General features: G+C 36.9%; 1 protein-coding gene across 1 annotated transcript; it reads left to right on the top strand.

Moving 5' to 3' along the window:
- The first annotated feature begins 9 nt into the window (after window positions 1-9).
- LOC117997310 (bromodomain-containing protein 3-like) lies at window positions 10-23,760 on the top strand. Its single transcript, XM_069509911.1, is given in 23 exon segments — window positions 10-490; window positions 3,498-3,585; window positions 4,270-4,348; window positions 4,456-4,603; window positions 5,887-5,943; window positions 6,446-6,616; window positions 6,724-6,918; window positions 7,223-7,501; window positions 8,270-8,368; window positions 8,494-8,643; window positions 9,827-9,997; window positions 10,271-10,518; window positions 10,611-10,945; window positions 11,664-11,933; window positions 12,911-13,069; window positions 13,291-13,413; window positions 14,437-14,553; window positions 18,751-18,818; window positions 19,743-20,306; window positions 20,308-20,766; window positions 20,859-21,001; window positions 22,147-22,330; window positions 22,650-23,760. Coding segments are annotated over 20 exon segments (3,903 nt in total). The 5' UTR covers window positions 10-490; window positions 3,498-3,585; window positions 4,270-4,348; window positions 4,456-4,558; the 3' UTR covers window positions 22,716-23,760.
- Window positions 23,761-26,870: the final 3,110 nt, after the last annotated feature.

A 26,870-nucleotide genomic window follows, 5' to 3' on the forward strand; every position in this document is an offset into this window, starting at 1 on the left:
ATTTTGTCATGAGGGCGCCACTAGACTAAAGGCTGTTTAAAATGGCCCTATCATGGATATTATTTTCGTACATTTAATCCTATGATTACTATGAAACCCTATGTCATCGCCTAGCGAAAATTCAAAATATTTATTTTTTATACGTTTTTCTATGCCTTTAATGTTTTATTTTAATTTCCAGAATGAAATAAGTGTTATATAAATTTTAAGTATGACTAAAGACGCTCGTTACTCGCTTCATGCTCGGCGGCCATGTCTGAAGCTCGCTTGAACCTTTGAGAGTTCGTGTTGTGCTATTCTTTGTTATAATAAAAAGACAGTGGTTTTGTTGCTGGTAGACAATGAATTAATAATATACTTAATGACTATGAACTTTGTTAAATGTGGAGTGTTTTATGTAGTCGAGCAAATCGATAGAATTTGCTCTCGCAGAAGTTACTCCAACATCGTATTTTTAGTTCATCCGCCATATTGGCGTTAATAAATCTTCGTAAGTCCTTTTTCGTAATTTCTTAGCTTGTAGCGCAATTTAAGCATTATAATTTTATTATTTTGCTAGTATTTTATTTGGTCTATGTCATGTATATGAATAGAAATTGCATGATGCGAGTATTGAGCAATATTTCAACATTTTAGGTTTGGCCCCTGTGCTATTGGTTTTCACCCATTTTCTTTCACAGAGATAAAGTCTCTCGCATTATCAAAAAAATTAGATTAAGATACATAAAATAGTTTTCAGAAGTAAAACTCACATTTGTATGCATTATAATATCAATTGCAATTTGCAACTATCGATTAGAAAATTTTAGGAATCATTTGTGCTAATTCTATAAAATAAGTGCATAAGTCATTGTTACCGCCAAGGTTTTAGTACAAATATAATTTTTTACATAAATTGCCAACTTTTATTAAATTATTGACCCTCACACTGTTGTAATTTTATTAAGTGCAGGAATATTCTAGATATTCTTAAAAATATGTTCTCCATTCTTCTTATAAAATAGGCATATAAAAAGGCAAGATATTTTCATAACCTATAAGAATTAGGCACAGGTTGTTTTGACACATAGGTCAAATAGTACATACAAAACCTAAGTTACTACTATTGGTATAGGGTTTAAAAAACTGTCATGATGCAATTTACTAACATGATATGAAAGTGCATGCTGCTTGGTTTCTATGAGTAATGCATTTAAATGTAAGGCTTAGATCTATAGAGCACACTCTGACTGCTCAGAAAAACTAATGTTAAATGAGATAGATATCTCATTATGTATATAGATTAACTCTGTTAAGTCTCGGATACCTTAAAAGTATGCTCTATACTCAAAAGTATGATGTCAGCTTAACCATCATTGTTTCTAAACTATTAATTATTTTAAAAGATAATATTAAGTTATAGTCAAAATAATCTAAGAAGTCCCTGTCATTTTTCATTCATAATCACTAACATGAACATGAGAACATCAGTAGGGCGATTGTCTAAAACCTGCATCAATCATTATTGCAATATTAATTGTTCTGATTGGCTGAATTTGTGCGATTCTTGTTGCAACAATGCATTGTGGCCAATAGTGAGCGAGCATTAACCAATCAGAGATGACTGCAATCGTGACATTGTAGCTGTCAAACAACCGCGGTAGAGCCACAGATCAGAAGGTCAAATACTTTTGACAAATGCTTAAAAGTTATTTGTAAACAACACAAAAGCAGTTAAGTTATATAATTTAATTGTATTAAACAATTTATTTTAGTTAGAATCTATAAAACCATTTATCATTTATTATCCGAATCCCTAACGACAACAATTAGTCTGGTTAATCGAGTTTCCACTGTATATCAGTTAGCATGTCATGTGGCCTTAGAGCTGTAACAGACCTAAATCTAATGATATCCTTTTCCACAGTGAGCAATATGAAAGGGATAACAATATTATATTCATACCTGTCAGTTTAGTTTAGAGATTGTGAACAACAGAATCAGCCACATTGTTTATCTTCATTATGTACACTTATTGACACAGTAAAAATTTAAGTTTTTCATACTAAAATATTTTGTGGTAGACTCATTTACCACTGATAACTATTGCATTTGTTTAGTCAATGAAATATTCATTGTGTGTATCCAGGTATAAAATAGCATTACACAAATACTCTCATAGAACATATGAAATTAACTGCAGAATTTACAACTATCAACTATTTGTAGGACTGCTCTGTCATTACTGTACTAAAATATTATAAATTATAATTGTACTTACATACTTCTGCCTTTTTTCTGTAATAATATATTATGGCTAGTCATAGGTTTGTAATATTGCTAAAAGATCATTAAATAAATTTATTTTTATTTCACTATGTTGTATTATTATTTTATATAAGATTAAAACTAAGTAAAACAAGAAAAGTAGTTTTCAGGAATAACAGATAACTAAAATCAAAACACCATTGTTTTGTTGTCTTTTTCACTCTGGGCTGGTTTCCGCACTTAAACGTTTCCATCTGTTGTGCGTGCCGGGATGATGCCTGTGTCAAAAATAAATTAATTCTTAAGACTTATTATAGCCGGGTACTGTATTTCATACAAGCTCCCATGTTAAGCAAATATTTTGACATTTGATAAAAAGTTGCTGATTTGGCTAGTAGTCATCATCCCTATTACTCAACATCCATATTATTAATATTATAAGTACAAAGTTTGTCTGACATAATGGATAGTATGAATTACCTATTATTTACAAATACTAAAATTGGTTCCATAGTAGGGAATTAAAATCATATGATTTGTCAATTATATAGATTTTGTAGTTCTTGTAGTTCACAATATATTTTGAAAATAAGTACTAATCTTTCAAGTTTCAACTACAGTTACCACTGACGATAAGACAAATACTAACTGTTTGATTGCATGCCAAGAATATGCATAGGGTAGGGTTCTGTAGAGATAAACCATCTCATGGTAAACTGTAATATTGCATAATTAGAAGCAAAGTTACTTTCAAGTTCCTAGTTATCTCAGTAAAGAGTTTCAAAATAAAGTGACTCTTGTTTAAAAATGTTACAAAGTAAAGTGAAATTTATCTCCTCTCGTAATGCACTAATCTATCTAAAGCAAAATGAAAAATAAGATTTTTTAATAGAGATAGCGAGCAAACAAGCAGGGGGGTCACCTGATGTTAAGTGATCACTGCCACCCATGAACATTTGCAAAGGAGCTGCAAGGCACTGATGCTCAATTTTTGTAGTAATTGGTCACCAAGCTCAGAATCTTAGCCTAGTGACCAATAACTACAAAAATCAATAACGACAAACTATGCCACCAAAACGTTTTTTACGTTTACAACTTTACTATGGTGGGAAATCTCTGTGGGAAAAAGTTATCGCTATAATATGAAGGCAGTGCAAGTTGCAACTTCAATTATAGACTTTAATATTTTACATAATAGAGTTATTATTGGCATGAGTGCAATATCACAATATTTTTTCACTTGTTGACAGGGTGGCGGATAGTAGGGAGCTCTGCATAGTATATTATAACCCTCTGGCCACACACTTCATGGTGGATCTCGTTTTTGACAAACCTGAGGTTTGAAAATGAGTTGTATTATGTATGTAGATTCACAAATACGCAGAGATTTAGTTGTTTACTTATGAGTATGTATAGTAAGATGATAAAAACCATTGTTTATTATCTCATAACCACTAACTGCAATAAAATAGTGTTCTTGGTGATGGCAATCATGTGTTGCTTCCTGGGCTTGAGTCCATAAATTTCTGCCTATCCTCCTTTCGTAAGGTATTCCTTCATCGTAAATATGTAAATTCTGAAGTGGAAAATGTACAGTTCATCTTACTTTGCTGCTGCTTTGCACTTGCTTTATTTTGACATAATATAGTGTGTTTTTTTTAACTGGGACAGTATGGGAAATCCGAAACCAATGGAGATACAGGGAAACTGTCTTATTAGGATGTTTAAGTATATTTTTTTAAAGAAAACAATTTTGGCATGGTCAATTTTTAGTCAAAAGCGTGAGCTGTTCATAAAAATGAATGAAAGTGCCATTTTTTTAAAGCTGATTGACTCAGAAAACTAAAAGCCAACTGTGGATCACCAAAGTTGGTCACCCATCTACTTACCAACTTTACATAACCAGCACAATCTTCAGATATGCACTATCACAACAGCTAGACCACACCCCCCTCAACATAAGGTACAGTTAGTTAAGTGTTACATTAAAAATATTAATGCTACAATATTTTATATTTGTAGGTTTGGATCTCGTCCCAAGTGACCAAGCCAATTGAATAGCATCCTGCAGACATCAACTGCCCTGCATTTTTTGTGCAAGGTAAACCAATTAATATTATATAATATATACATTTAATTTATTATATTTAAGTAGGATCAACTTGTCCAATTTTTGTTAAATCAATCTTTGCTTGTAATTTTCTCCAGGTCTAAAAAAATAATTAAATGAACAGAATGAAGTACACATAGGTGCAAAGGCACCGCAATATATTATGATAGAATGGTTGTATGTTATAAGAGGATATAGCTGATGCCTCTTAGCCAGAAATTGGACGAGCCACTTGTTACAATTGAGGTGAGTATTTTGCGTGTTTCTATAATTTCCTACAGCAAGATGATGATTTGTTTGTTGTAAGTTCATATTATACAGTAACTTCACAAAGGATCAAAAGGGTGAATGTGGCCCAGAATCAAATTGGAACACCCCAGCTCCAAGTGGTTTTGTCAGTCCTAAACCTAAAGTTTTTTGTAAAGTACAAAGCCAGAAGCTTGTGAAGTAGATCTCGACTCTTGAATGAAGTCAGCCTATGAAGCCAGGAATGGAGCGAAGGTGGGAGGTAAAGAGCGAAGCGAGCCTGAGGCAACCTCTGGGCTAGTAGGTGAAGCCGAATGAAGGGGTAATGCAGCAAATCTTCTGGCGAAGCCTATTTCACAACGCTAGGGGTAGGACAGATGAGACTGGAGTCACAGGCTAAGATTCTAGGGTTCCGTACCTCAAAAGGAAAAACGGAACCCTCATAGGATCACTTTGTTGTCGGTCTGTCTGTCTGTCTGTCTGTCTGTCTGTCTGTCTGTCAAGAAACCTACTGGGTACTTCCCGTTGACCTAGAATCATGAAATTTGGCATTTGTACATCTTATAGCTGACATTTGGGGAAAAATCGTGAATTTAGAAAACAATTAAATTGTGGTCATCAACTAATCATTAGTATTTTCAACTTTCGAAGTGAGATAACTATATAAAGTGGGGTATCATATGAAAGGTCTTCACCTGTACATTCTAAAATAGATTTTTATTTATTTTTATGCATCATAGTTTTTGAATTATCGTGCAAGATGTCGAAAAAATACTACTGTAGTACGGAACGCTCATTGAGCGAGCCTGACTCGCACTTGGCCGGTTTTTTTATTATTAAACTAATATTTTTAGTTAAAACGACTTTTTGTTCTTTTGACCCATAGTCAAAAGTACTTTTGACCGTTTTCAGGGTTCCTTACCTCCAAAGTAAAAAGGAACACATATGTCAACAGACAGACAGACAACAAAGTGATCCTATGAATTTGTTGTCTGTCTGTCTGTCAAGACCGACCTAGAATCATGAAATTTAGAAGATAGCCAATTTCTTATAGCATAAGTAAAGGAAAAAGTCCGAAAATCGTTGAATTTGTGGTTACATCACAAAAACAAATACAAAATATTATTTCTTGTACGATGGTACAGGACCACTCGTGTGCGAGTCCAACTCGCACTTGACAGGTTTTTTGCCGTTAAAAGTAGTTTTGACCAGTTACAAGTTCTGATGTGTAGTTCTATTATATCCAACAGTTACTACAGCATTGGCTTGGTTTTGGCAGGTAGATTGCAGACTCCAGCACAATGCAGCAGGCAGTCGACCCTCTCGCTACAACAAGCACTGTAAGTTTTCAATTTTCTTAGAAAACTGCTGGTAAAAAAGTAAAGTTGAGTTCATCGCATCGAATTTTAATTGTACTCTGTGCGTTCATTGATTTCGTTTTATGTGCATTAAAAATAAGGGAGAGCATCTACAATAAAATAGGATGCGGCGCTTATTTCTCTGATATTCGTCAAAATACCGACATCGACAGTGACTCAATAGAAAATATCAGTTAATAACTGCAGAATTTTAAATTCATCAGAGCAATGTGCAGCTTTATTATTTATGTGTATCAAGCTCCATCTCCACGGACGAGAGAATCGTGGCGATAGTCTCGCTGTGCCACCAAATTCGATACAACTCTTATAAGCCAATCCCCACAGGGTGATACTATCGCCGACGATAGTAGGTCGTTGCGATTCCCTCGCACGTGGAGATGGCGCCTGAGGGCTGCAAATATTGTTTGTCAATTCATGCATAGCTCTGGGTTAAACTAGTTTTACTTGTTTGTTTTCGGAATAGCCGTTGGCGGAACCCGTGAACGGGACGCCCTCGGATGAGACTCCGCGTCGACAAGGGCGAGTGACCAATCAGCTGCAGTTCCTCCAAAAAAACGTGATTAAGGCCGTGTGGAAGCATCGATTCGCATGGCCTTTTCACCAACCTGTGGATGCTAAGAAATTGAATCTACCTGTAAGTATTAGATCTTGGCCCCCCACCAAAAGACCTTCAGGGAAGACTTCACTGTCAATATTTGTATTAAAATTTGGCAGTTCTTGATATTTATTTCAATCTTTTAGGATTACCACAAAATCATCAAAAAGCCTATGGACTTGGGCACCATCAAGAAGCGTTTAGAGTCAAACTACTACTATTCAGCCCAAGAATGTATTCAGGATTTCAATACAATGTTCACAAACTGTTATGTCTACAACAAACCTGGAGAGGATGTAGTCGTAATGGCGCAGACTTTAGAAAAACTCTTTCTAAATCGGGTAAGATAACATAGCATTTTTCATGTATTGTGTTGTGTGTGTGTTTTGTACAGTAAAAATGTAGTACCTAAGTTAAATGTAAAAATAAACTTAAAGCTTTTTAGTGTACTAAAAAGAATGGATGGAAAATAATAAGAATCTTGTCGTGCATAGTTAAATCTTGCAAAGAATCTTCAGAAAAATATAAAAAATTATCAGAATTCACAATCACAACATTTGATCAACATTCAAGCTGAGTTGTTAGTTAGAGATCGTAAAAGATGTGAGGTACCATACTCACGTTGTATTGTATATACATACACAGATAGCGCAAATGGACAAGGAGGAGAAGGAGATCGAGATGCCCTCCAACAGCAGCAAGACCACGGTGAAGAAGCGCACGGCAGGGTCGAGCGGGACAGCGGGTGCGGGCGCGGCCCCGGCGACGCCGGGCGCAGCGTCGGGCGCACGCGCTACACCCGCCAAGCCCGCCGCGCCCGCGCCTCTGCCCGCGTTCGTGGGCTCCACCAACACCACCACTACGCCCACGCTCAGCGCGCCCGCTGCCACGCCGCCAGCCACGCACACGGGCCTGCCGCAACAGGTTACTTTTTTTTCTTAAATAATAATTCCCTTTCCCCTCCAACAGCGAGCTTGTGTTAGGAGTAGGTATGACAATAGTGGAACGGGTGGATTTTGAACCGCCGATCTTTTGGATTTCAGTCCGCTCCTTTAACTGTTGTTGTTATTGAGGCTTCAACTACCTACTTCTTTTTGTAATTTTATTTTTGGGTCCGAGTGTTAGGCCCTTTTGATCCTGGTCGGTAATAAGTTGCACATAAGCCGAGAGAAACCTACCCTCCTACTACTCTTTTTAAAGAATCCATCTAAAATAGCCCAACATTTAAAACAGAGCGTCAAAACACAATAACGGCAGAGTGATATGGACCTTAAGATTATTGATTTAAAGTAAAAAAAATTGTATTAACGATTTTCATTTCACAAGGTTTCTGTTTTGTAGCTTTAAATCAACGTTTCAAGATCTCTTCGCTAAAGTGTTTTGACGCTCGAATTCTATCAACGTGACGTTGGTGAGATATAAAATCTTATACTGAGGCTACTCAGGTATGAAACTTCGTGAATCAATCGTTTCCTGAACCTAGGCAATAACCTGTTTTGTGTGCCTTTAACAGTAAACAAAATAAAATAAAGACATGAGTGCTAGCTCCTAAAGAGGAGCAGCCTTTACAGAGGAGTGACCTTCAACTAATTTGCTAAAAGTCTTCGGATTGATTACACTGGGAGAAAAAAGTTTAGCTCGCGGTGTATCTTGCGCTTAGTAAAATTGGTATAACTACATATTTCGCTTTAGGTAGCGACGCAACCTTCCAATTTCCACGTGACCCAAGCGGCCGCCCAACCGGTCCCGACAATACCGGCTGTCACGCTGTCACAGACCCAACCCGCCAAGGTTAGTTACTCTATTTATTGAAGATTAACATAATATAGATTGATATTATGTCAAGTAATGGAAAAATCGGTTTTTCTGTGTTATACAAGTATATAGTCTAGTTTGTCACATATTAATATTTGTAGGTTAAAAAAGGTGTTAAAAGAAAAGCTGATACCACAACACCCATGGGTAGCTCATTTGAAGGTGGCTACACAACCCCCACTATTGATCAACAGAGCGGACCCAAGCCTGCGAAAATATCCACGAGGAGAGAAAGTGGAAGACAAAAAAAGGTATGAACATGACAGACTTAGTCTTATCTTCATAATAGAGTATTTGACAGGTTTTTAAAATCTGTTCTACATTAATCATTGATGTCTAAGGACTCTATAGGAAATGTATATTTTACGTTTCATTTCATATAGTGCACGAAAAACGAAAACAAAAAATATTATTTAAATATCCCGCGAAAACGTTTTCTTGACAATATGGCGCTTCATACGTCATTGTGACGTCACCTGCTCGTAAACTTTGGTTGTTGACTACTTTTGAGACTAGGAGTTAACAAGCAGTTGACGTCTTCAATCATTCGGGCCAATCACAGTCGTTTACGATCACGTGACATAAAGTTTCTTTGTCGATTTTCTCTTAAAATATCTCGTATTTTTCTTAACTGACTAAATAGTTGATTTCCAAAATTCACATTCAATATGGATACCATCAAAAGATCTTATATTTTACATACTGTCAAATACCCTATTCTTTATGATATATAAGAATAGTTAAATGTGTGTGAAATAAAATCTATGTGGATTTTAAAATGACACATGGCAGTCGGCGTTCTTTACCTTCGCTCATCTCAATCACATCGATCTGAGGTATCTTCTATTCTCTTGTCAATAAATTAATCGACATTCGCGATCATTGATAAGCAAGCTAAATATATCTAAGACAGCATTGCACTACAGGCGTGTGAGGTGCTCCCGCGCTTCACCTCGGGCTCTAAATGGATTCAGTTCACGCGTGTACTGAAGTTGTATTAAACAAGAAAAACTTACAAACCATTCCACCCACGAAGCGTAATGGCTCAGCAACATTTTAATCATTTCGTGAACATATTATTGTCGTCATGTTCGGGACATCCCAGAACATCTAGGGCGTCACCGTAAATGCCCGTTCACGAAATTGTGTCTTTAAAATATCGTACTATATTTTGACGACATCTATTTTTGACTGTTCCTAAAAAATCTACACTGCATTAGGTTCAAAAGATGTGAAAAAATAACCAATAGATGCCATTTGCTGTCAGTTGTGACCAACTGCTTTACATATTTGAATTGTTCATATCTGAATCGGCGGCGATACCGTTGTTTGCGGACGACGAGCGGCAGTCTGCCACGAATTCGAACGAAAGTATTGAAAGTAACGTCTTGTTTTATGGTGGGTAAAATAGTTGATTGACCCATATCGCTGCAGGCGAGTCGGGTGGTGGAGGACGGCTTCAAGCTGGACGGGCTGTCGCCGGGCGCGGCCGGAGCGTCGCACGCCGCGCTGACGCCGCAGCTGGCCAAGGGCAAGGAGAAGCTCTCCGACGCGCTCAAGAGCTGCAACGAGATCCTCAAGGAGCTCTTTTCCAAGAAGCACTCGGTGAGACGCTTAGTGCTTCCCCGACTGTCTCGTAGTGGCACCAGTTTTACGGTGTTATTGCTACATTTATTTTGATATTTGTTTTATGTATAATATTTTGAAGATAAAAATAAATATTTCTTTAAAACATGGCAGCTGTACTAGTACCTTCAAAGTGTTATCTCACAAACAGAAGATGACTTTAAAATATCTGGTGCCCCTACTTAAGATATAAAATGATTTCTTATGTGTTTTAAAGTATCTAATCAATTTAGAAATAACGGTTTTTGACAGGGTTATGCATGGCCGTTTTATAAACCTGTGGATGCGGAATTGCTAGGTCTACATGATTATTTTGATATTATTAAGAAACCTATGGACCTTGGGACTGTCAAACAAAAGATGGATACTAGAGCTTACAAAACGGCTGCAGAATTTGCAGCGGACGTTCGTTTAATATTTACGAACTGCTACAAATATAATCCGCCGGATCACGATGTGGTCGCGATGGCTCGGAAACTTCAAGACGTGTTTGAAATGAGGTAAGAGCTAATTCAAAATGACAAGTAAAAATAATAAATATGTAATTTTAATTAGCTTCTTAGCGTTTACAATATTTTGTATGTATTTTAAGATATGCAAAGATTCCCGATGAACCAAGTCATGTAGGAGTGCCACATGTAGATAAAGGAAGTTCGGCGTCGAGTTCAGAATCTGGCTCAGAGTCTGACACGGAATCCGATGACTCTGAAGAAGAAAGAAATAGAGCAGTGAAATTGTTAGAAAAGGAACTACTTGCACTACAGGAGAAAATGAGGAAACTTGTCGAGGAGTCCAGCAACAAGAAAAAGGCGAAAAAGAAAGTGAAGGATAAATCACAGAAAAAACAAGTCTCAAACAGCGCAATTCCTAAAGCAAATGCTGTAGCTGCTTACAACGCTAAGGCAAATAATATTGGCGAAAACTTGGGTAAGAGTAATAATAAATTGTTATCTATGCTGCACTCTATTGCATCTCGACCAGTGTATAATATATCTTTCATGTTCAAATCAAATCGAATTGGCAACGTCTATAGTTATAAGTAGTTGCGTAGTCAATATATAAAGGAAAGGTGGAATTGATGAAGAAATGAAATGCAGAAATAAATATGTATCTTAGGAAATAGGAATTCCTAGATTAGGAAGTTCCTATGCCGCTCATCAGTTCCGCGACAAAGTGTTTAATGTAGACGCGCGCAATATATCAGCAGTGTGGGGAGAGATCATAAACTACTTGCGCGCAGCATTGATCAGCAACATTTTTGGGCAACATGTCTTCGACAGTGGCCTGGCGTGTGCAGCAAACTGATCAGGGACATCACGTAGATTTTCCGCGTGAACTCCCGCGGAATGTTGCTCCAATGTTCCCTGATGAATAGGGATAATGACTACTAGTCAGCTTAGTTAAGGAGTTTGTATGAAATACATAGATGTGAACGTCATAAACATTTGATGTAATTTGACGTACTTTTTTAATTAAAATCGTGATTATTTGAAATGGTTAGCAAACATAAAACAAACAGCGGACGTGGATTTTCTGAATTTAGGAATACCCTCTACTTAATCATTCTTAAAAAATAATTTATTTTTGACATAGGCATCATCCCAATTCAAGGATTAAATTCCTTAAAGTGAAATGTGTTCGGCAGCGACGAGTGGCGTGCGCGGCAAGACTGGCAGCAAGCGCGGCGCGGGAGGCGCGGGCGCGGCGGCGACAGCGGCGGGCGGCGCGGGCAAGGCGGCGGCGCGCGGTGCGCCCGCAAAGAAGAAGGGCTCCGCGCCCGCGGCCGCGCCGCAGCACCACGCGCCGCCGCACCACGCGCACCACGCGCACCCCGACTCGGACGACGAGGACCTCGCCAAGCCCATGTCCTACGACGAGAAGCGGCAGCTCTCGCTCGACATCAACAAGCTGCCCGGTCAGTATACATGCTCTCACTATAGTCTGATTTTTAATTCCGTGGAATTCTAACGTGTCATAATGTTACCAGAGATAAAACAGTTTTCACAAAAAAGCTAGCATATTCAAATAAAATATAAAATAGGTTATTGATCCCAAGGATCTTTATAATAATGTAAGTTTAGGTTAAATTGTTAATTAACAGAGCACTATTTTAATTTTAAGTGGCACACTTTATTAAATATCAATGTCCAAACAATGAATGTAGGAAAATATTACTTACTATATTTTATGATGATTAAGTTTTAAGCCAAATTACAAGTTTTACAGCCAAATATAATGTCTCTATTGATTATATTATTATATTTGACACTTCGAGGCATTTATCCACCGCCATCCAACTCATCAATGGAAGTTCATGTCATTCTACTTCCATTTTAGATTGCATCATCACTTACCACCAGCTGAGATTGCAGTCAAGGGCTAACTTGTATCTGAATAAAAAAATCCATCTTGAATGTTTGAATGTGCTCTTGTTGTTTTTTTCTATGGTTGTCAGTGTTTCCATTGATTTAGCATTATTCTAGTGTGGAACGTAAATTAGGTAGGGCTCAGTGTTGACAGGGATTAAATTAAGGGAAAAATATCTTCAGCTCATCAAACCTATTTTTCATACAAAAACCAACTCTATGTATAAAATGACATCTGTCAGAATTCCACCGAATTAAAAATCAGCCTTTATAGTCCGTAAAAAACTACTTCTCACGCGCCATTTTAACTCTATGGGTCAACTGTCATGTCAAAAGTATGGTTCACTTTTAAAATAAGGACTAAAATCGTACTTTTGATATGAAATTTGACACAAAAAATTGATTGCAATTGTCACACTAGCCGTCAAACGATGGCGGAAATCCTGTAGGAGCACGACTTGTTCTTTTCTTATCTGATAAGTCGTCTCATTAGGCACACAACATTAATCAATTTATTTTTTCGTAGGTGACAAACTGGGGAAAGTAGTTCACATAATTCAGAGTCGAGAACCTTCACTGAGGGACTCCAACCCAGATGAAATCGAGATAGATTTTGAAACATTGAAACCATCCACGCTTAGAGAATTAGAAAGTTATGTTGCGTCGTGTCTTCGGAAGAAAACGCGTAAGTACTTTTAAACGTCATTCTCACGTTTAAAGTGATATAAGTTAAAGTAAAAATAAAAAGCCTTTTATTTATCCTTAATAAATAATCGGTACATGTACACATATTATAAATTCTGTACATGCCTTTAATATTGACTATGGAAAAATATTTTACCGTACTTAATTATTTAATTTAGTATATCAAATATTTATTCAATACATAAATGTGGTTTATTTTAGATCGAAAGGTGTCTGGCAAATCTAAAGATGAACAAATGGCTGAAAAGAAACAAGAATTAGAAAAACGGTTACAGGATGTATCAGGGCAATTAGGAACACATAAGAAACAACAAGCTAAAAAAGGTACGTCTATTATTTATCAGGAAATATTGATTTAGTGATTGGTTGATGGCTCGAAATGGTTAATTAATGGGATTGTGTAACACAGTGAGCGCTAACTTCTTTCCGTGGATAGACTATAGCTGATGACCGCGCCCATGGTCAAAACCACGCTCTTTTATCATTTACATAATCTTCGATTGTGTAATATGCTTTTTTCAAGAGCATACTTTTAATAGATTTTTTAAACTTGTGTAAAGGCAAGTCCAAAATAGGTTGCGATATTTTGTCATAAAAGGCCATTCTTACGGTTTCTTATTAGCCTACTATGTAGATCATTGATTTTCTGTACGGATACCTATTTCTTTAAACTTCTCTCGAAGGGAATCGCGTGGTTTTAAGTTATAAATTGCGTGTATTGCCACTTTTAGGGTTCCGTACCTCAAAAGGAAAAACGGAACCCTTATAGGATCACTTTGTTGTCTGTCTGTCTATCTGTCTGTCAAGAAACCTACAGGGTACTTCCCGTTGACCTAGAATCATGAAAACTGTAGATCTTATAGCTGACATTTGGGGAAAAATCTGAAAACCGTGAATTTAGGGTTAGATCACACAAAAAAAAATTAAATTGTGGTCATGAACTAATAATTAGTATTTTCAACTTTCGAAGTGAGATAACTATATCAAGTGGGGTATCATATGAAAGGTCTTCATCTGTACATTCTCAAACAGATTTTTATTTATTTTTATGCATCATAGTTTTTGAATTATCGTGCAAAATGTCGAAAAAATACGACTAGTACGGAACCCTCATTGAGCGAGCCTGACTCGCACTTGGCTGGTTTTTTAATACAAAACTCCCAATATCTGCCGCTTTATCCCATATTAAGATTCCATTAGACATAATACTATGAAAATAAATAAATGAAAACCTCCTTAGTTTAAGTAAGAAACTATGAAGATGACAGCTTGCATTGGCCGGTCCTCTTGTGGCGCCATTCCAATAACAGAGACAGGTTGTAAAGACGTGGCGGTTGTTTTGCGCAGAAGGCTGCAAAGACGGGCTCGGCGGTGGCATGTCGTCGTCTTCCAGCTCGTCCGACTCGTCCAACTCGTCCTCCAGCACCGACACCAGCTCGTCCGACAGCAGCGACAGCGAAGCAGGTTAGACACACTCTCGCCCCGCCCCACCCCCCTGCCCCGCGCCACCCGCGCCGTGTACATTGCGACTTAGTTTTAGACTATAGTGGTACTTGCATTTAGTTAAGGCGAACCTTCACGAGAAAGTTCTCGATGCTTGAGATCTATGATTAGTTTTAGGTTAAAGCCGATTGTTCATATCTGAGAATGGAGTCTTAAAGGTTTTACCCTTTGCCAGTATTTTTTTTAAAGTGTGGACTCATCGCGGTACTTCTTTTTTGAATATACGTGGGCTGGGGATAAACAGTTTATTAGAATATTTAATTGATTCTAGTCGTGAGTGTGTCGACTACTGAACGAATGGTGCGAATTTAATATTGAATCCCGACTTATTTATATATTGTAGCTGATTTCATTGTACACAATCTCTATAATGCGTAACAAATGAAATCTCACTCGCCATTTTACCTTTATGATTCAACGGTCATGTCAAAAATTCTATTTTAGTCCTTATTTTAAAGGTGGGTACTTTTAACATAACAGTTGACACAGTTAAAATAGCGAGTGCGATCTCATTTTGTATGGACAATAAACTAGGTCTGAATCGCAACACTTTCATTTGCCGTAGGAAGCATTATGACGGATAGCAATATATTTAGACCTGTCATTTTAGTTTAGATTGTGTATAGTCCGTACAAAATGACTCCTAACGCGCTATTTTGACTATGGGTCAACTCTCATGTCAAAAGTAGAATTCACCTTTAAAATAAAGACTAAAATCTTACTATTGACATGAAATTTGACACAAATAGTTAAAATGGCGCGTGAGGAGTTAAATTTTACGCGTTATATAACAGAATTAGCCACATTATATTTCCTTTAAAACAAAGCAAATTTTAGCAAGTGTTCATTTTATAATAGTTTACATCCAAGATACGGATAATACTTTACATAATATATTTTTATTTATTTATTAACATTTCATCTTTCAAGTGATATATTTTATTAGTAACATTTTCGGTGATTTGATATATTTTTTCCTAATGACTGAGAGATATCAATATTTGAATGTTTCACACTTTGAAAGACAGAATGATGGAGTGCTTGTTGGTTGAATGCTGTTTTGTGTCAAATGGATTTTAATCAAATATTTATATTTTATATTTTTTTATTTTACTCCTCGATTATTATAATGCGGCAACACCTCGCAATGATTTATTTGAATTTTAGTACTTACTTTTCCTAAACTGTGTAGGTTTTTAGTTGTGTGCATGTTTGCGTGCGTGTGTGGCAGAAGTAGTTCTGATTTATATTACTGTGATATTGGAAAGAGGGATACCTTTATATTCGATCGGACAGTCATCGAGATCAAAAGTTTATCGTACGCAAGAAATGTTGGTAAAGGCACAAAACAGTTAAACCGTTAGCTAGGAGGGAAAGCCAGCTTTTGGTGTTCGCTGAAATTCGTAACTGGTGCCGGTAAGAACGATTTTTTTGGTTTGCTTTCATAAACCAATAGGAAATACCTTTTCACATTAATATTTTTAACTATATCATGTCCTCGAGTGCGACGTTATTTCATTTGCATCCTTAAATTGAAATGTCTATGTAAGAATCGCTATCGGAAACTTCAGATCTTACGGTTACTAATCGCTTAGCGCTGCGGCCGCGGCGCACCGCACCGGGGGAGCCAGCTGCTGCCACGTCACGTAATGCAAACAATTGTGTAAGGACGGATACCGACTAGCAAGCAAAATTATACAAACTTCTTACACTCATACCCTTTGTTCTCTATACGACGAGGATGTATTCTAGTGACATGTTGTAGTTAAAAATGTAATTCATTGAAAAGGTATGGTTTATTGGTTGAACGCTTGTTACTCGATGCTTGCTCCCGAAATTCAACGAAATCGTAAACGAAACAATATATCACCACAAAAAAAAACACCTTAAGCTGGCCTCCTTCCTTCCACAAATTGTTTGCATACATGTATATTTACCATATTATGATAGTAAAAATTGTTTACGGTACAGATGAATATAATATTGTTATCGGAATGTGCCCAACTTCTGTAGCTTCCCATAGTTGTTTGTTATATATCCGGCAGCTCATGTTGATGTATTTTAGCTTTAATTCACCACAAATTGTAATATGTGTCATGTCGTACCAGCAGGAAGAAGGGAGAGGAGGATTATGGTGCAATAACTGTTGTGTGTCACGACAGGTACTCGCCAGAACACATGCCTTTTATGTAAACAAAATAATTTTTTGTTTGTCTGCAAAAATTCCGCAATAATTAAATTTGATGGCAGACCAGTTGAACCTACACACCAGTATAACAGTGAACAAATTAAGGAATTTAGCATACAAACAAAATCTGTTCCAGGGCAAGATTTTTTTAAAGATATACTATAATAATATGATACATCATATTTAATGTGACTGGAATATAGTTATACAACTATTATTATATACTTTGAATATTACTTTAATAAGCTTAATTGATAAAGCATATTTTAGGGACATAGAACTAAAGATGCAAATATATACTATAGAATATAATTATCTCAATTTATCCTATTTATTTATTTTTCATTATTACGTACAGACTTGCTGGCACATAAATTTATAGTTTCACAATATTTATTTGTGATCTGTAACATAATATAAACAAAATCAACTTTTAAAAGGGTAGATGTTTTCTGGAAAGCAACTAGGCCTAATTTAAGTACATATGTGTATAATAGAAAATCGTAAAACAATTGACACAACAAAATGACATCACAAATTGTGATTTTTCAGTCTTTATATTTTTAGCTAAGCAATCTATGATTGTTTTATTTCATTTTTAGAAGATTTTATAGTATTTATTTTATTTTATTTCATATATGAAATACCTTATTCATAGTAAGAAGAATCAAAATTGGGCTAACAGTATTTTAATGTAAGTTTTAAAAATGTAAAGAATAATCGACAATTGTACATTCCTGACGATAACTAAGAAAATATAGGAATTTTAGTAATAAATTTATTAAAGCAATAGAATTGTCATACAAGTACAATATTTTATTTTTTGATTAGTTAAGCATTAATCATACATTACTGAGTTAGGCAAAGGCGAGCGGTTTTTGGTATTTCTATATCTTATTGTACCTATTCTCTTTTAGAACGTAACAAAAAACAAAGTTTTCCTGTTTGTTTTTGTTTGCATATTCCGGAATCTATTTTTGTTATATTTAATTTAGAGCTATTTTGTCGCCTTTGTCTTAGGTTTTGTATAGCGCGCTTTGTAAGGGTGGAGAATGAGAGAACAAATTAGTCTATCTTTATACTCTTTGGTAGCGTTTTGCAGAATATTTTTATAGAGATTATGTTTGTCAAACCTAATAAAAAGCATTATATTAATTTGCTGAAATGACATGTATAGATTTTCTAAGTTTTAAAGTTTAGTAAGATTTGGTACAATGAAGAACTCCTATACAACATCTTATTTTGATGTTGATTTTAATGAATGTAAACAGAAACACCATATTGTGTAAATTTTATATATTAAGATTTATTTAACCTACCCTCATGACTTTAAATGGTTTAGATTGTAAGTTTGAGTGGTAATAAATAGACTTTGTAAATAATTCATAATATTACAAAAATTTAAGTAAATCTTTTAAGTAACATATTATGAAGTTTATTTTATTTTTCTTCCCTGAGATCTGAAGTTTCTATAGCGTCAAATGTGGAAAAGGTATTTTATGGTTGGTTTGGGGTTTTAAATATTTGCAAATTGCCTTCTTTTCAATACCACGGCAATACGTGTGGTAACACGTATTCTCGATATTTACTCTATTTAAATCGACTCATTACCGAAGAAATCGAAATTAAAAAAGCACTCTCATATTTATAAAAATAAGAATTTCATAAAGTTTTATTTCAAATTACATAAGTTGAAACCTACTTAAAATCGTAACTTTAAGTTTTGTCTTGAATTTGGTTTTGTATAGTTAAGCTACAAGTATTTTTTTACAAGATTAAAATTATTAGATATCTGTTGTAAAAGTGTGATCAAAGTGTGAGGTATGTATCTGAAGATTGACCTAAACAAGTTAAAATGTGCCGTTCAAGTGGAAATTTACATAGGTAGGTCTTCTATATGTATATCATTATTTTAAAGTTTATATTATAGTTTTAACTTCAAAGAAAGTTACATTATTTCTTTATTACAGGCGCCGGTTTGGGAAAGCCTTCGAAGAAGAAGGTGAAAAAACAGGCCAATCAGCTTCCATCGCAAACGGTAAATATCGTTATTATAATGTTATTATTTTAATAGTTTGTGCTACAAATAAACAATCAACAAGCAACTACAAATTGAACGAAACTCGACAGTTTAAAGGAAAGGCAAGGAAATTAATATTAAACTTAGTTTATTTTCAGTACACACTCGTAAAGAATCGAAGGTCGAACTTTGCGATGCGTCCCATCCGCACCTCGTGGCGCGAGCGACCGATTCCGCGAAAATTGTTTTCTCTTTCTAAAATATCACATTCGCTCGCACACTTTTTAAGAGGCTATTTACATAAGGTAGCAAGCGTAACACATGAAAAGCCTTTTCATGTGTTATATTTCCTTTTAGGGTTCCGTATAACTTCGTTATCTGTCGTGCTTGTCAAGAAACCTATTGGGAACTTCCCGTTTACCTAAAATCATGAAATTTGGGAGGTAGTTCTTCTAAAATCCGAAAACCGTGAATTAGTGGTTACATCACAAAAAAAAAATTAAAAAGTGTTCCATGAACAAATAATTTGTATTTTCAACTTTCAAAGTAAGATTCATATACCAAGTGGGGAATATGGAAGCGCTTTACCTGTACATTCTAAAACAGATTTTTATTCATTAGATTTGATTAATTATGCAAAATGTCGAAAAAATACGACTAGTACGGAACCCTCGGTGCGCGAGTCTGACTCGCACTTGACCGGTTAGTAATGAACGGACCAATTAAGATATCGGTTTGAATGTTGAATTCGGAGTTAACAGTTAGGGAATCTTCCATCTCCTCTGGTAGCGAGTGATTCTAAAATTTCAAAGGCACAAGAAACAAATTACTATATGCTCTCGTGCGATACACTTATTTTTCACCTCGCTAGCTTAAAAAACGTGTTCTAAGTATAAAACGAGTAAAGAGATTGCTTAAGTTATTTGTACTCATTATTTTCAGAAAACGGTAGCGCCCCTTGTAGTGTCGGCGCCGGCCGCGCCCGTCGCCCCTCCTGCGCCCGTGGAACTTGCGCCGCCCGCAGATAACAAGCCCGAAGCGGCGCCATCCCCTCAGCCTGAAGTGAAAAGTCAGCCTGCGCCCCCCGCTCCCCTCACGCCACTCGTCATCCCCGCTCCCGCACCTGTCCTCCCTCCCGCTGTCAACGTGCCCGATTCTTCAAACGTATCCGTTTTGAGGGAAACCGAAAGCCAGAAGCCTCCCGTAAAAACAGAACCACGGAACGGGCTCGACAAAGTCGACGCTTCGCAATACATAGATCCCATCGAGCGGTCACTGGCCAGCCTCGAGCGGAGTCTGCAAGCAGATGTGCCTATGGACGTCAGCGTGGGCGCGTCCGAGCCGCCGATGCGCCTAGATGAGTTTACGCTACCGAAGCCGCCGCTCGTACCGGACGCGGCTCACCATAACTTGATGGCTCAGCTCGGCGGACTGACGGACATGACGAACGTCTCGGAGCAGATTAAGAACGAAATGTACGTCCCGCCCCACAATGGATTCGTGGAAAAAAAACGCGCAACATGAGCGCGAGATGCTAAGGCCTGATATCAACACGAACGTGCCCGGCATGACGACGGCGGCGCCCGCGGCCTCCATCTTCGACCCCGTGTACGCGGCGCCGCTCGCGAGCGCGGCGCACCCCGGTCTGGCCGCGCCCGGCCTGCTACCGCCGGTGGCCAAGAAGGAGGAGGCCAAGCCGCTGCTGACGCCGAAGCCGATCGAGGATCTCATGGGGCCGACCGTGGTGGCGAACAACATGACCGATAGAGCTAAATACGAAATGGACAAAAAAGTGGACGATACTAAGAATTCAAATTTTGCTCAAGCGTTCAAAATTAAACAGGAACAGAATTTGAAAAATGCTAGCTCCTGGTCATCGTTGGCCCAAGCTGGGAGTCCACAGAGTATACCTGCCATAGGAACCAATAATCAAATTAAACCGAAACCTGTTATGGACACTTTTCAAGTAAGTATATTTTATACTCTATAAGATATTTAGTTTACTACTACTTGATCTTACTCTATACTTTTATAATAATTTATTATTATGATCAACAGGCTTTCAAGAAACAGGCTCGTGAAAAGATAGACCGGCAACGAGCGCTAATAGAGCAGCAGGAGTTGCGGAAGAAAGAACAAGCTGAAAGGGAGAGACAACGACAAGAAACAGAAAGGCGGCATCCTGAAGATGACAAAATGAGGTAACGAAAAATAAACATTTTACTCTACACATTTTTTTAATTTATTCATTGTTCATACGGACGCCACGCCACCTGATCCGTTATCACTTATCATACATGCTAGGGAATTTCTTATTATTCTTCTAAATCGTGGTGATTACATAAAGTGGGCTAGTGTGTGCCAATCGGCACTTGGATAGTGCGGTAGACTATGGTCAAACCATTCTCATCCCGAGAGGAGACCCGTGCTCAGTAGTAGTGAACCGGCGATGGGTTGTTTATGATGATGATGATGAAAGGCAAGTTAGGGATGATAATAATAATATAATAATAATAATATAGCCTTTATTTACTGAAAACATTACATGCAATTACATTTTATCATAATATTCAGTATATACATATTTTAATAGAATCAAAAAAAACAAAAGTTATTCATAATACTTATTTACATTTATATTTATATATATCATATATCATTACTATTATTTATGTCATCTCTATTTTTTAATTATTAATTTTCTTACTGTATATATTTTCATTTTTTAATATGTACACAATACTATTCTGTATATCACTACTAATTTTCATATTTTATTAGGTATATACATTCTTCTTCCACTTTTATTTTTCAGTACGCACCATTTGGACGAAGGCCTCCTCCAGTCGTTTCCACATTTCTCTATCTTGGGTCAATCGTTGCCATGTTGCTCCCATAATTTTCACAAAATCATCATTCCACCTAACTCTTTGTCTCCCTCTTGATCTTTTACCGTCTCTAGGATACCATTCTGTTACTGTTTTTGCCCATCTGTCTTGGTTTTGTCTGCAAACATGTCCGGCCCATTTCCATTTTAGTTTTCTAATTTGTACTTGTATATCTACTATACATAACATAATAGTAGGGATGATGACTAATAGTCAAATCAGCGACTTTCAATCAAATTTTAAAACACTTAGTAAGTAGTAAATAGTAATAGTAGTAAAGGTGCTTGTTTAAAATATGTACATAGATGTGACGTCATAAATATTTGACATACTTTTTTAGTTAAATCATTAGTTTAAAATAGTTAGTGAACTTAAAACTAACAGCGGATGTGGATTTGGACATCTATTTAATAATTCCTAAGAAATAATTTATTTGATGGGTACCGTTGGTTTGGCAGGGTGGGCGTGAGCGCGCGCAAGGTGGAGAGCGCGGAGGTGTCGTCGCCGTCGGTGTCGCCCGTGGCGCGCGGCTCGCCGCCCGCCGCGCCCGCCGCGCCGCCGCCCGCCGCGCCCGACAAACCGCCCGCCTCCGAGCGCGAGCGCCTGCGCCAGCGCGAGCAGGAGCGGCGGCGACGAGAAGCGGTAATGACAACACTTTTAAACTAGATTCTGCTCAACTTACTTTTGAAAATAATTGGCCTTTGAAATATATCATAACACGTACAAAAAACTAACAAAAGCAAACATGAAATTTAAGTCAATAGCGACACTTGAACCTGTTACACACGGTCGACACAGTCGCCCGGGGCGGCGATTCAGTCGATGGTGACCGTTAGAATCCGTAATCTATACGGAAGTCGTTGTGTGTACGTGCACTAAGACGCCGCGACTCCGTACGCGTACGTAGTCAACATCCTTATTGGTAACAATTATTGTTAAATTGGTTTTTGTGTTTTTCCAGATGGCAGGCATGATAGACATGAATATGCAAAGTGACATGATGGCAGCATTCGAAGAGTCGTTGTAAAGTGTTACGCGGACATTTTATTTTATAATTGTACATATGAGTATATAAACTGAATGTCAATGCAATCTATACATAAATGGTGATAGTAAGACACCAGAGTGATTTTGTGATCGTTTTGTGTGTGAACTGTTGACTAACATGTGGTTAAGTGCTGTGAATAGATATACTTATTATAAATTAAACTGTTGTATCATTCTTGACTTTGTGAGTGTGTGCTATAGGCCTTAACAAGGGGGTTGCATTTTAACATAAACTGTATTATAATAAGTTTGTATGCAAGTTCTCGATGTAAACTCTCTTTACATTTGTGTAAGCCTATGATATATTTATATTTTTATTCTAGAAGCATCTACCTTCCAAACTTGTTTTATATAGTATGTACTAATAAATAGAACGGTAGTGTTTTAAATGCAAAAATCAAAAAAATATTTAATTTAATTTAATTGACGCCTAGGTAATAATCAATTGAAACCATGGAAATTTGTTATTCTTCAAGCGCTGTCCCACTGTACAGTGCACAGTCGCCTTGCAGTGCGGCAACGTGCGTTATTCTTCAAGCGCTGTCCTACTACAGTGCACTGTTGACTTGAAGTGCGGCAACGTGTGTTATTTTTCAAGCGCTGTCCCACTGTACAGTGCACTGTCGCCTTGCAGTGCGGCATCGTGCGTTATGTATTTAATAGTAAATAGAATTTCTGTTACGTGTTTGATTTTCGATAAATATTACTTAATGTTAGTAGATTTTTTATCATTCTGTCAACCGTAAAACAGATCAAATGTCATACATTTGATTTGAAATATATTTATTTTACATTGGAATATGTCTTTTATGTTTTGTAGTTAGATAACTCCAGTGGAAAATGTAATAAAGTATTATCGGAATTCAACATACTCATAAGTTAATGGTATGAGTAACTGTTAATATAGTACTATCCGATTAACGAATATTGTATATTAATAAGCAAATTATAATTATTTCCGCCGTACTGCAGACTTCATAAAAAATGTAGATGTAAAGTAAAATATATTGACATTCCATATTGTACTGTGTTGTTTAAATTAATGTATAATTTTTTAAAACGACCATGTATAAAATCTTGGATCCATACATCGTATTATTCTATCACAACTAATGAATAAATCTTATGTCTACTATATTTTTTAAATTGGAAACTCATTTTTTGAAATTGAAATAATTTCATTCAAATCTATTTGTGATAAATAAAGAAATTACTAGGGCACATCAGAGAGTACTAAAGTGGCAGTCGTCGAGGCCGCTGGCGGTCGCACAGGCGATCAATTGGGAAAATTGCAATAATGGACGTAACTTGGGTGGATAAAACTAAAGTTCTCAAGGCGCAACGCCCACAACGGAGTGCAGTGACGTATAGGTGCAGCTTTTTTTATCAACTCAAACTCTGCTTTTTATTTTTACACAGTTGAAATTTTCGTAATGAGGAACATTCCAGGGTGTCGACTTGGCTCGAAGCCTTACCAGCATGCATGTCATAGATGCATAAAAGCACTGCTTACCCGAGTTAGTTAAAACAGATCAATGGTCACTTTCCATTATGGATCTGGCAGTAAATACGTAAATATCCATAGAAATATATTCCTAAGTATATTACAGTACCAGGCAGGAAATATTGTACATCGACCTTTGGTAAGTACCACTTTCGTAAAGCGTTATCTCTGTCGTTGATACCGACAAAACTTCACATAGGTATAAGTAACAGAGACAACGCTCTACGAAGCCGAAATCCCTTTCTAAATGTCGATGTACAATATTTTCTGCCAGCTAACTTACGTCTAACCTGGCTTCAAATCCTCTACGAATGACCAGGCGGCGCTCTTATGAGAAATGAAAACTCACATGAATTCTCTCTGCCCCAATGATATTAGAAGAAAATAGGTAGATACGTTATACGCGGACCGCAAGTGGCACGTTAAAACTAAGCTAATTAGCAAACCTGAGCTCAGTCGCCCGCTGTCGTCGCGCTATCGATGACGTCGTTGATAGTAATGTGTATTTTATTTTCGTCTCCCAAAACAACCGAAAATGCCGTCGTGTGTGATGAGATTCTGCACAAACTACACAAGCAAGGTTTCCAAAAGTCAAGGAATCACATTTCATTCGTAAGTAAAACTATTTCTTTTATATAATTCGTATTTTTCACTTATTTAACAATAACAAACTCGTGCACGTTCGTGTAAAATGCAACTCATTGCAATTTGTACCTTATGTCACATGCCATAAGTACGTATCAAGTTATCGTTGTACGTATTTTAAAGTTTCCGATCAAAGAATATAAAATAAACAGATAGGTCTCTTCTGAGTATTGACAATTCAAATAGTGTGCATATTTCCTGTTTTAGGGAAGGATAAATTAACTATGGTCTAACATCTTTTTACGGTCCACTGCTGGGTCTCTTCATACAATGAGGGAATTTTGGCTATGGGTATGTAGATTGTGTAATAGTAAATATTTTCAAAAATAAAAAATATTTTCATTTCACATTTTATTCCTTTACCTACCTTCCCGCGGCTTCGTCCGCGTAAAATTTAGTAATTTTATTTCGACTTCTCCATGTATGGGAGCCCCCTTTATTTAATTTAATTTTTATTATTTTTATTATAGCGGCAATAGAAATACATTCTGTGAAAATTTCAACTGTCTACCTATTACGGCTTACGAGATACAGCCCGCTGACAGATGGACGTACAGACAGCGGAGGCTTAGTAATAGGGTCCCGTTGGCACCCCTTGGGCACGGAACCCTAAAAACGAGCGGAACCGCGGGAAAAAGCTAGTTCGTAATATATTAAATACCACAGTATAAGGTTTTTATTTTACTATACAACTACAGTGTAGGCATAAATCGGCATTAGCCGAAAAGACTTTACTGTTTTTTTTTTCTTTGGAGTTTCTAGTTTACCGTCTCGTCCCGTCTCTTTTACGCTCGCATTATTAGGCATATATCCGTCCTTCTTCCACTCTTCTGTGCAGGACGAGGTAGTGCAAAATATAACCGTCTCTTTTTCGTGCGCAACTGAAGCTGAGGTTATTAGTTCACCGTCCTTTACTCTCTGTTGTGTGAGGTTAAAATACTATCTATGCGTTTATGTGTGTTGAGTCTTTCGGCGCTGACGCAGCGTGCCATTAATAAACATCGAATTTGATATAAGTAACCTATCTACCTCTTTTTCTTCTAATATCATTGCTCTGCCCTATTAAACCGTTTTGACCATTTCCCGATACAGTCACTTTCGGATATTATATCCACTTCCCGATACGACCAATTATTGGCATAACCAATAACGGCCTCGTTGGTCTAGTGGTTAGCATGTTCGACTGCGGATGACGAGGTCCTGGGTTCGATACCCTGTTCGGGTCAAAAGTAGATACTGGGTTTTCTCAGTACCAGCACGGAGAGAAAGATACTACTAATAGTAGATAATCTATGCTACTAAGTTTCATTGGAATTCATTCAGTAGTTTCATTCATAGATACATACAAGAATGAAAAAAAATTACAGTTTTGGTTTCAGTATCGATTACTCTAAAACGAGAAACGAAGCAATGGTGCCAACATATTATTACTCACGCGTCAAGTTACGATAAACAGACAATCTAAGTATATTTTTACATTGACAAAATTCAAAAGGGGTAATCAAATTGGGTTTTCTCAGTACCAGCACGGAGAGGAAGATGGCGATGTGTCACCCCCGTGCCTCGAAGAGCACGTAACGCTCTCCCGGTCGTCAGATTATTAACTCATTAACGCGTAGTCCGATTACCCGATTTCATTCATTCTTTTATTGTTCGAAAGGGGATACTTTCAAGATTATACATATATCACACACCGGCTTCAGCTTGTAGTTCAGAAATTGCAGACATCACAATCCTCAGTATTAGGTCCAAATAACTTGAAACCCGTATGTACAGGTACCTTTGAACGTACAGCTCAGCTGGCGTGCGCAATAGGCTATAACCGGTTATACTGTTGTTTACAAATGCATGACGTCAGAGCACAGATAATCTATCGGCCAAACATGGCCGACAGTGTTTTCACCTGTCTAAGAAAAATATTTTTTTAAATTAAAGTTTTACGGTTTTTAGGGCGCAAAAAAATATAGTGTTAATTTTTTTGATATA

The sequence above is a fragment of the Maniola hyperantus genome, chromosome 4 (genome assembly GCF_902806685.2).
Source record: "Maniola hyperantus chromosome 4, iAphHyp1.2, whole genome shotgun sequence".
NCBI classification, from domain to species: domain Eukaryota; kingdom Metazoa; phylum Arthropoda; class Insecta; order Lepidoptera; family Nymphalidae; genus Maniola; species Maniola hyperantus.